Genomic DNA, 12,093 nt, shown 5'->3' with positions numbered 1-12,093 from the left:
AAGACGCTTTAACCGAGCAAGTATTTCTCGGATTAGAACGGAATGCGATCTAAGCTGCGAGAGTAATTGGGCGAGAATGCGAGAATTGCGCGGGGTTCATAATCGACTAAGGAATCAGCTAAAGTTGTACGCACACAAGATGCTTACGAAGTCAAATCCATTAATCATGGATGAGAAATCAGAAGAGTATCATTAAGCATAGTGCTATTTTGCGTAGTATCGTTTAATCTTTCAGTTAATGAGAAACAATTGTCAGATTTTTTCTACAATAGTATCGAATTTTCTAACGTCTTGCTAACTGTGTGCAAAGTTTATTTTTAATATTTTCAGTCGTCTTGATATTATTGATATATCCATGTATACATATACATATGTATATATATGTCTAAAATATTTCACTCAATATTCCCTTAAATTACGTATACATGGTTCGGAAACCCATTTACATTGAAATTTAATGTCTCCTTTCGAAGTGAAATCGGCAGATCCATATACGTAATCTTTGTAAATTCAACATTTTTCTTTGACGTTTCCACTCGCTGTTTTATACTGGATAAAGCTGTAGTTAAGCGGATTTTATGGAACAAAAGAACATACGGATTTTTACGGCAAATTGAGATGTTAGTCGGATCCCACATATGGAGGAGGCGACGGGCTATACATTTCGTTCCCCTCAAACAAGATGATGAGCTCTCGATGCGTACCGTGTATTTTTGGATGAGGGATAAGTGAGAACCGTGCCGCATAGATATTAAGTATAATTTAACGGATCGTCCTTCTCCGGACACACTTTCGACCGACGCGACGTGAAGGTAGGGAAAGGCAATCGAAAAAGGAAGAAACGGTATATCTCGTTATAAGGAACGCGTCGTGGTTATAAGGTTGTACGCGGGTCTCGATTATACTAGGATACCGCCGCTGTCGTGTCTTTCGGCGGAAGGAAACACTGAATAATAAGAATGAGACAGCTAGGTAATTACGGCGCTATTTGGGGCTTTGCGTGCAATATGGTTGAACGATATGCCTATCTCAGCCGCCGACACGTATTAGACGATAATTGTGGCGATTATTCCGTAAGCGTGAAAGTTTATAACGATAATATATCATTATATCTGTCACGATTCTTGCCATAAAATTTATATGTTAGACTGGATCTCCCGCACGCAACGCAACTTATATTCTTATATCGATTTTCGATATTTTTGTTTATCTTATATATCGAAAGTAATTTGAGTTTGTGTGTATTCGTGCCGTGTTTTCGTATGAGAGTGAGGATGAAAGAATGACTATGAAAATGAAAAGGCAAGAAGTCTCGTACAGAGTTGCGGAACGTATGGAGCCAACGCTCGACTGAGGACACGGATTTTGTTGACCCTCGTGGCGACAAATATTTTCGATTCGTTCGTACGAAAAAGGGATCCGTCGATTCGCGACTCGGGCGCAACGAGGCGTGGGAGCTTCAAAGACGCGCGAAGCGTCTTCGTGGAATAAGAGGATAATGCGGACTCGATTTGACGTCTTTGAATATTTAATATCGCTCGCGCTGAAGCCGTCTCATCACCCCGCGTCGTACGACAGTTCAGACGTTTGTCACCATTGAAATAAAACTAACGAAAGATCGTGCTCTCCGCCGAAGTAACATCGAGCTGCGAATGACTAATCGTTTTCTAATGTAAAGACATCATTTTCCGCGAAATGTAAAAATAGAATGTTCTCTATCCTCGTTATCTCACTTCTTACATGATTCATATTGGATATTACGACAGAGTCTTTATCGAATTGTTACTTGAGCGAAATGGGCAATTTCGATGTCGCGAGCGAATAGACATTTGTCACAGAATTCACGTGACTTTATAGAATTTTCCATAAAACGCATCAGACGTCTCGCAGTTTCTTCAGCGCATCTACCGCGAAACAGTTCTTATATCTTGGAGTGTTCCGCGACAGACGCGATTTCGTAGACACATGCGCGCCTGCTCGTGTCGTATGCACCGACGCTCCATATCTCAAACGTTAAACGCGGTACCGGCGAGATGCAGTTTACGGTTTTTCCGGCGATTTGCTCGCTCTCACCGCTCTCTTACGCATTCTTCCCGAAAAAGGCGACGTCTCGAATGGACCGGCGGCGAAGTGTAAAGGCAAGTCGTAACAGGCGGCGCAATGATGGGAAAGGACGACCGAGTAGCCTCATGCAATTCTAAACTATTTCAATGAAATGGAATAGAGCGGCCGGTGGATTTGTTGGTCGCGGCACCCGACTGGTCGACCCTCTTGTATCACAAGAGAAATAGAGAGAGAGAGAGAGGGGGGGGAGCTAAGAAAAGCCACGGCTTCTATTACGGCTCCTCCCGACTGGTTTCGCCTTTGTTCTAAAATTCTTACGACTTCCCTTACCTCCATAGACTGCGGCACCTCCACTATAGTCTCGCCCCGCGAGCAACAAAGGAAAGTGGCCTGTACCCACTAAGGCCGTAATACCCGGTACCGCTGCGTCTACGGGGGGTACAAAATTGTCTCTCCTTCCGCGTTACCGCGAGACACTTTGTACCGTGGCCTGGATGCCGCCGCGCAACTTTCTTTGCAGCTCAGCCTGGGCTCAGCTAACTTTGCAGGATTTTCGCATTAGCATATCGACTTATTCATACACCCCGCTTGACTTCGTTCTCGCGGTATCCTTCGGGCTGCATCGGTGCGCATGATGTAACGAACATCGGGGGCGTCGAACGTGCGCGTATCTCGACCCCCTCAGAAATTCTCTACGGCATGTCTATGCGAATTGATTTTGTAACGCGGACGACGCCGCGACGGAGCGATAGCGCAGCTGCAAAATAAATTTCGATAATCCGACGTCATTATTTTTTTCTATTTTTGTTCAGTCCGAGACAGGAAACGACGTTTAACATAGCTTGTTTGCCAATCGTATGCATTTTGCAATAGAAAGGTGATCTGATATTGAAAGTATATAAACGCGACAAGAAATATGATAATTTGACTTGCACAATCGCGTTTGGCGTTCTTCATCTCGTTCAGTTCATACAAATAATATGAATAGTCTTCAAATATAATATATGAATAGTCCACCAAGAATAACAATATTTCGCTTTCGCATCGTAATTACATTTGCATGCACTCAGTAGACCGTTAACTGAATTTTCGCTAACCAAATGATTTAGTCGGAATAATCATGTTAACCGTTTTACTTCAATTAGCGTTCGTTTGCGTCAACTATCATACCGAAATATATGATGCATATCGGAGCTTAATTATTAAATTCTTAATTTTAAGTATTATACTTATCGCTCAGTTACATTACGTTTTTACACCCCGATATTACCTCACCAGGGTCTGAGAGACCTCTGTCGTTTTCTCTAATCTTTAAGACAAATGCATCAATTTGAAGTCTTTTTTTTTAATCGATGCGTCTTTTAAAGATCTACAAGACTGTGCAAGTCAGATTATTCCAAGTTAAAAAATGTAAATGTTATTTAAAAAAAAAAGGAAGACGTGTTTTTCTGAAAAAGCGAAAAAGATTGCTTTTTTTCAAGTAGACGTAGTACTGATTAAAAAAAGATACAAGGGTTTTATGAACGTTTTAAAGACCCTGTTTTAACAATGTGCAGGGTCTCTCAGACCCAGGTGAGGTAACTGAGGGTTATGTATGTATGTGGATGAGTCATCTATATTTGATTTTTATTTCATCGACTTCCTGTCACAAAACTTAATTTTTTAAAAATTTTATTATGCTCCAGTTTTAACTTTTTACACACAAAGCTGATTTTTTATTCATAATATTTATGGAATCTGAGATTAAGAAATGTTATGAACAGATATTACAAATTTGTATATATGTATTGAAATATTTAAATAAGTGGAAAAGTTTCGAAATTAACTTGACAAAGCCAAGGTTTTATATAACTTCTCAGATATCTACTTTTTACATTTTTTTAAAATGTTTCATAAAATTTTTAAATTAAAACCGAATAAGTGTAACATTTATAAATTATTTTCTAGAAATATAGCATGAATTAATAATATAATTAATTTCACAATTTTAAGTATACGGACGACAATTTCAGTATCGCGTCTTTTTATAAAAAGAATTATACAAATGTTACGAATCTGACATATTTTTATCAATATCAGCAAGGAGCATTACCGCGCGTGAGAAATCCGTAGATCTTCCGCGAATCGAAGAAGCTTATCGGCTTTGTCGAAAGGTATGGCTAGTAAGACGGTGCTTTTCGTTTGACGTTTCGAAAAAAAAAAAGAAAAAGGGCGGAGTTTCTTCATAATTCAGACGGTGCTTCTGCGAAAGTGTCGTAAAGTCTTGGAGCATCTTTCTCTCTCCGGGCCTGCTCTGTCGCGCGGCCTAAAAATTTTTCATAGCCGCCATAAAGGAAGCTGGTGGCGCGTCAGGGTTACGAGAAATATCTGGGGGGGGGGGCAGACGCTTCCTCGCTTCTTCGCGGCGAGTACGTAACGCGGATTGTGAGGAGAGAGAGAGAGAGAGCGGCCGGCGGCGTGGCGGCCGCTGCGCTGGCTGGATGGATCATACATATAGGAGTCGTGCGGCACGACTTTGGAGCAGCTCCGGCCGAGCGGAGCCGACGTCGGCCGAGCGGCGCCGAGCGCGACTGAACGCGGCAACGCGCGTCAGAGGGTAACAGTCGTGCCGCGGCCTCCGACGAGGGAGGTCTACGCAATCGTCGTTCGTCTCGCCGCCTCCAGTAAACCCACCGTCCGTACGACACGCGCGTTCTTTTTGCCTTCAGCGATCTAGCGCGATCAACCAACGGCTCGATCATGTTGTGACGGATGCTCGGACGTGTGTCGCCAGCGCGTCGCGTCTACTCACCGACATCGCGAGGATGTACGCGCGATAGGGAACGGCATACCCCGTGGACGCCGAGAACGCGGCTCCGTCGACTCCGAGCAACAGATGTGACCATCGCACGCGTCTCGTTCTTTATATTTAGTTAACCAAGATTTTCTCAGTTGGCATCTCGCATACACGACGCTCCGAACATCCGCGGTGTTGTGCTCCTCCACACCAAGAAGCGTCGTAAAAACAATAATTACAACGCGCGACGAACGCGCGTCTCGGATGCCACTAACGGAAGATAAAGAAAGGTTTAAATGGCCAACTCCGTTAGACAATATTGACCAGGGTATTCAGGAAATGTGAGGAAACTTGTACAATCTGCGTTTGCATCATCATCGAGAATCGTTCATCGTTCTAAGGACTTAACCTGCGACTTAAGGGCACCGGATTATACACGGGGAGTAAAAAGGCGGGGAAAAGAGAATTCCTTTGTCCTCTAAAGCAGTGCGAAAAACGAGGAAGGAGCGAGGAGCTGAGAGAGAGAAAGAAGGAGAGAGAGCGAACTGAACGGAGCAACACGCGGTCGAGTTTCTATCTTGGAGTGTACCTGCCGCAGGAACGGGACAAGGACGGCGACTGAATCGAGGAAGGAGAGAGAGAGAGAGAGAGAGAGAGAGAGAAGAGAGAGACGCTTTACACGCCGGTGAACGGCCGTCATTGTCGTAGCCGGCGGCAAAGGGCAACAACCACGCTGCGGCCGGAGCGACTCTACCTCCTTTCTACTCAAGGCCAGAGCGTCGCGGCCCACGCGGTCCTTTGTAAGCTTCCTTCGTTAAGGCCCGGGATAGGAGTGACAGCTGTCGTGCGCGAAATGCTCCGAAATTGGCGGAGATAGAACAGACCGCGCGGATCGTTTCTCCGACCAGAGATCGGGAGAAAGAGTGAGAAAGAGAGAAAGAAAGAGCGCGAGGGATAGTGAAAAAGGTGTTTTTATTTTCCTGTGTGACGATGCAGAGGCAGAGGCTACTACCGGACGCCATGACAACGATGGTTAGGGCAGCTGTTCTAGCAGCTGTCCTGGGACAACTTCTGGGTCCCAGCACGGCCAGCAGGCCCGCCGGCGCCCATCCCGGACACGCGTACTTCGAGCAACCGTGCTGCGGGCGTTCTCACCTCAGGCATCACAAAGGTCAGATATCCCTAAGTGCCATGCTCCCGTTTTACTCGCGATTGGTGGTCGTGTCTATAAAAAGTGCGATTAATTTGATCGACGATCGTTTTCGAGTCCTCAGTGACTGTAAGATCGTCGTGTGATTATTGGTAGATACCTATATACAGTCAATGAACACAAATATTCGCGTGGCAATATTCGCGTGAACGATACTCGAATGGTGAGCCAAGCCCAGCTCATTTTGGTTACGGTAGGCCAGGCTCGGGCGGAAGCGGAAACGGAAGTGCCGAGGCGCGATAGCGGTGCCACGTGGTATCGTGATATTTTTTTTTGTTTTCTCATCGACCGCTTCGAATGTTGTCGTTCGCAGCGATGACAGAAGCGGGTTTTACACCCGAGCTTCGTGCACGCGTTTGGCAGGAATTATACGCAGGAAATTCCGAACGACACGATATTTGTGATCCGCGCTGGAATAAATTACGCAATGTTTGTCACGGTCGCAATACTGATATCAGGAACAGATACGCACAGTGTTAAAGTAGTCTGACGTTGCCACGATATTTCGAATGTAAAGTAGACAATAATTACTAGTGCAAGTACATATATATTTTTTTTTTAGATTTTATCTAACACAACGGAGTGCATTCTATTCGCGCTTTTTGCCGTCTATTTTTTTATTTATAACAACGATCGTGTAACGCGTTTTATTTGCGACAACCGATGAGCAATTGCTGTGCAACTTTTATATCAGGATATTGATCGTGATTAATTTGCAATCCTCCAAATTAAATATTGTAACTTCCGGGATCGTTTCATCGCGCCGATCAGCCATTTGCAGTACAAATTGTGCGAGCGAGCAAACTCAATCGTTCACACCTACGTTCAATGAAATACAATCAGCGTATTTGATGCAGGTAGACGAACTTCACAGAAATTAATCACAGGGAGCTTTATTCGTCTTTATCCGGAATTACGAGTTTCACTAATGACGTTAATTTCCTCAAATAATTCGCAAAATGTAAATTTTAATTAGTCCGCGTTGTCTCGATCGATTCAAGATGCGACCCTCGTCGGGTAGGAATTGACAAAACCGCCGATGGGTTTACGGCTCGCTTGTCGCACGTGTGAAAAAAACACTTTCCTCCGCGATATACACCAGGGATTAAATTCCCCGGCGTTTTTCTTGGGGGATGCTGACCCTCTCTTTAGCCCGTCTCTTTTCTCGCTTCGCGTTAAATCGTTTAAGAGAACGGACGGTACGAGTGAAACGCAAAAACGTACGTACCCCGAGCAACGAAATGACCGTTAGCATACATCACCAATATTATCTCTCGGGGAGTGTCCTGCCACGCGATATTACCGGGGCTTAGAACGCCGGGCTGACTTCATTATGGTGTCGGGGGAGAGAGAACCGTCGAATGGAATGTGGAATGGTCGGTTGGTCGGACGGTTGCCTGCTTGGTTGGCTGGCTGGCTGGCTGGATGGCTTGCCGGCTCCGCGCTCCGCGGCTTGGGCCGTGGTGGAAGCCGAGTGTGGAGAGCATCGCCGGTGCGTGCCGGCTCTCGCGTGTGTTACGTATAAGCAAGAGACCGCATGCTGGGGAGACGCGCTGCTTATGAGCGCGTCACACATACAGCACACGCGGGCACACACGTGTAGATACACGCATACGCGAGTAACCTGCGCCCTGCGCGTTCCAGAGTGTTCTCTACGAGCGTAGAATTTTCTGGGGGGGAACTTTTTGGAGGATTTGCGGCCGGACTCCGCCGGTCTGTTTTCCTATCGCGCCAATGGCGGAATTTTCATTACAATGGCGCGGTTATTGTCCTCGTTGTATAGTGCGTCGCTCTTTCGGTGGGATGTACATACGCGGAATGCCCGCAGTTTCGCGTTTGCGCGAATATTTGGCACGACGTTTTGGGGCTTCGCGAAGCGCGGCGTAGCCGCAACTGGTAGCGCTCTGCGACACTTGTTTCGGAGTTATCGTCGGCTAATTTTGCCGCCGCGCGTTCCGCGAATGCTGGAGGAAAACCAACAATTGTTGCGAGCTTTTGTGAAACGAATGTGTCTAATCTTATTTTACGTGGCAACGTTTCGAGATGTTTATGACGTAAATTCCGGTGTGAGATATATGCGTGCGGAATAGCCACGTGGATTAGATATTATGTGGGCCCTACAAACTTTCATTCTTGATCCGTAGTCGTTATTTGATCGCCTTCCATGCTATACTCGCGATAAGATACTCGGATTTCTCAAACAGTTTTTGAAATATCGATGACCGTTAGAAGTTAAGGCACGCACACCGAAACTCCGTTCACAAGATTCGTCATCGGATAGCGTGTTGATTGATAACGTCGTGAATATACTGCACTAAGGCTCCGATACATGTACCTAGTGTACACTGTATTCAAGCACAACACATCGCATTGATCTAATCTGTACTTGCGGGCAGGCGTCTACACCACGAAACGATCATGCATTCTAAGCTCTTCGTATCGGATCTCTGGTAACTAACGGAACGGATATTAATTTCGACGGGCTTCTCAAACCGATCTGCTGATCCAATTTGCACGCATATTTGACGTGCAACACGTTGTACATGCGTGCACACATAACGAAGTTGCGCGAAACTTCGTGCGACTATGTCCCCCGTTGTATTAGACTATGCCTCTGCGAGGATACCGATAATCTTCACTTTAGGACAAACGAGTCTATTTTTAATATCGATTATCGATCGCTATTTAAATCGTCTTCTAAATCCGACGAATGAAATGCAAGACACATGTCTTTAGCGCAAAGATACTAAAAATTTATTTTCTCGATTTGTCCTTTTTTTCCATTCGCAACTGATATTTTGGGCAGAGTATACCATGCATACAGATCCTTAATTCGTCGGTAAATCCGAGAAATTTGAGTGGCAATGCTCTCTTTGCACTACACAGAGATTTGCGAGTGATGTTTGCGGAAGTAGCTGGGCAAAGAGAAGAGGGAAAAACGAAGGGAGACCGCGGTCGTTCGGCCGGTCGTGAGTGCCGGACGGATTGCGAAAGTTTTCCTTTAGTCGCTCGAAGGTCCTAAAGATTTTCGAGATTAAAAGCTTCACGAGTCAACTGCGTCGCTGTACCGGTCGTCCGATTCCGCCTTCCTCCGGCTCTGTCTGTCCTGTCTGTCTCTCCCTTTCTCATCTCGCTATCGCTTCCGCTGAAGCTGCGTAATGAGCGACCGCAGCTAAGACTGATCCGGCACGCGGTATTCGGTGCCGCGCATTTCTGCGGTCGAGGGTCAGCATGAATGCCGAGACATTGCCTTTGGAAAGCCAGCGAAGTTAGACCATCGAAATCAGCTGGAAGCTTTCGTATATGCGCGATGCGCGGGTACACCGCGGTCGAATTATTCCCTTTGAAAAGGGCCCGCGCGCGTCTTGCTCTTGCTTCGAGTTACACCGAGTGAAAGAGCGGAGCATAATCCTTGCCGGACTCTTGAAAATTATTCTACAAGTTTTCCTTTTGATTTGCCGGCGCGCGTGGAGGAGTAGTAATTTCTGATGCCGATCCGGACGAGTAAGAGGCGTCGCGGGCGTGACGCGACGCGACGCCGGACGACGCGACGCCGCGCCGTGGCAAAAAAGTGCCGGGAGATTCGATTAATTCCTACTATGCATTATTCGTGCCGTTCTTAGCTGCGCTTCCAGCTTTTTTATTTTTCTTTTCTTCTCCGCCAGTCGATGCTCTGGAAGTTCTCTCTCGGAGGTAAAAAAAGCACGCGAGACTTGGCGACGGGGGTGAGAAGCGGTGGATAGTAGTAGGCGGGTGGGGCGCGATAGTAGTGTGGAGGTCGAGGACGACGCGCGTAGCGCGAAGACACACGATCCAAGTTCGCGGCGGTCGTTGTGGGCGTGCACACAAAAGTGAGAACTTTGTTGCGAAATCCCGAAGCTTGAGTCATGAGCGAAGTGTTAGTGCAAATCTGTGCCCAAACGACTAAGGTAGCCGCCTACGATCGATTCGCGAGCGCGAGGAATAGTTCGTAACTTCTTCTTCGTCGCTTTCCACGTAATCGCGTAGCGTTTCTCGAACGCGTAGCGGCTTGCCGAGAGTATTACAGCGGGTATAGAAAACGAAGAACGATGAGTTTTCGGCCGTTTAACCTAAGCCCGTCGCGTGAGCTTTGCTTTAATCGCCGGTCTAATCGGATTCGAGAAGCTCGTACGAACTTTAATTTCCGTCCACATACAAAGAGTTTTGCAAGTGCGAATTAAATTATACAGACGTTCTCTCTTTTCTTTTCTTTTTTTTCGCGTCCGCGGCCGGACCCACGTATGTTTGACAGCTTACACGTTTCTCGTCCGAAAGGAGCAGTTTTAGTAGCATTAGCTTTCATTTTTTTTTCTTTATTCAGAGCGAAATCTGCTCGCGACGTAAACTCCTCGGCTAGAGCGACGTCCTACACGGCACTCACGAAACGCGAGATAAAGAGTACGCGGAGCACGACGAAAACGCGAGCGTGTCGAGGGATGTTGGTTGGATATTACAACGACAGGATTACGTGTACTCTCTGAACGAGATAGCGAGAAGGGACAAGAGTACGGGAGATCTTTCCTTCTTCCACTCTCTCCCTTATTCATTTTCTTTTACGCTCTTTTATAGCCGTAGAAAACACTTTGTACTTGGCGGTGTAAACTCGCGAAAGTATAATACCTGCGCTCGTGAGACAAGACGATTTCGTCGCCGTGAATACCTTTTCACGGATAAAAGGGATAATGAGGGTATAACGCGCCGCGCGGTGTCTCGGATGTTTCGACGATGTTAGTTTGGATGCTAGAAATTTTCGCAATGATTATGCGTAACGAAGAAAGAGAAACGGATTACACAATCGCGCTAAAACTGTACTATTACGCTATTTCTTTTCTTTTTAAGGATACTTTGATCAGTATATATCGATCAAATAATAAAAAAACCAGAAATGTTTTTCGCATGTTTCTAATGTTCCATAATGCTTAAGACCTTCACGAGGCGGTCGTTAAACCAGAAATGAGAATACTTCCATCATCATTTTATATGATTCGGGAGGGATTACGATGCCATACTGGTAATTACGCTCGACGAGGAGTATGATCAGCGTCGGTAATAACTGTCGTAAGTTTGCCGTCATGGGGTCCCCGCACACGGGGTATTCTTGTCGTTTCTAGCAAAATTAATATTATTTGCCGAAGCGTGGGCGCATTATTTCGCCCCCTCTGAGATGGCTCGAAATCTCGTCGACGCGGAATCTGGCGTCTTAGTTTTACAGTTAGGTAAGTCGTTGGCCGTCGCGCTGTAAACCACACGTGGATATTACATTCTTGCACTTCGAGTAGTACGAGGCCTCGAGCGGTGTGGATCTTAACGGCGCCTTAAGTTCTTTCACGTTGCTTAACGAGATTCTACATCGAGGCAATTACTACCTCGGCCGAGACATTCCGTGTATGTGGACAGTGTATGTAATACGATGCCGTTACGTTCTCATCCAATCGGAACTTTCGCACGCGCAGTCAAATGCTGGCATGTACGCTACCGCGGCTTTTTTGTTGATGCAGCTCGGTCCCGGAGGCTCTTAACGACAGGTACTTTAGGAAGTAACAGACGCAAATGTAAGAAGCGGAAACTCTCGGAAGTAAATGCGCGATCTTACGACGGCAGTAGAGTGATTGTTAATTATCATTTCTTTTACTGTCGTGACTAATGAACTGGCATATCGTTCTCTAGTTATTTATGTATCCTTAGACATATTTCTAAAACAGAAATTTTGATATTAAAAATGCAATTTAAAAGAAACAGGTCGCGTCCATTTTATATGCTTTTTTTGACACCCTTTTTAAATAATTTTTTTTAATATTAAAATTTCTGTTTTAAAAATATGTCTAGCGATTCTGTCTGTTGAAAGGTCACTTTTTTCAATATTCTGTCACTTTCGAGAAATTAAATTTAAAAAGAGAAAGACAGTGACACCGAAATGACGTAATTTTACATATTTTTTAAATTATTTTTATTATCTGTGAAAAATCACATTTGCTTTAGACATTTCTATCCGTTTCTCGTGTTTTATCCGCGGATAAAAAGA

At 45.5% G+C, this 12,093-nt stretch overlaps 1 protein-coding gene across 2 annotated transcripts in view; it reads left to right on the top strand.

The window, feature by feature from the left end:
- Sema2a (Semaphorin 2a) overlaps window positions 1-12,093 on the top strand; it is a 320,164-nt gene that overhangs the window by 178,881 nt on the left and 129,190 nt on the right. Inside the window, exon 1 of one of the 2 annotated variants that reach the window (XM_077399562.1) lies at window positions 4,657-6,011. The exons of the other annotated variant lie outside the window; for it this stretch is intronic. Within the exon in view, the coding sequence (XP_077255688.1) occupies window positions 5,831-6,011 (181 nt within the window). The 5' untranslated portion in view covers window positions 4,657-5,830. Of the gene's footprint in view, window positions 1-4,656; window positions 6,012-12,093 lie in introns of those variants that run through there. 2 annotated transcript variants of the gene reach the window in all.

The sequence above is a fragment of the Temnothorax americanus genome, unplaced genomic scaffold (genome assembly GCF_048541705.1).
Source record: "Temnothorax americanus isolate GAGA-0224 unplaced genomic scaffold, ASM4854170v1 Scaffold13, whole genome shotgun sequence".
NCBI classification, from domain to species: domain Eukaryota; kingdom Metazoa; phylum Arthropoda; class Insecta; order Hymenoptera; family Formicidae; genus Temnothorax; species Temnothorax americanus.
The sequence above is the reverse complement of the archived record's forward strand: the minus strand, read 5'-3'. Positions and strand labels throughout refer to the sequence as shown.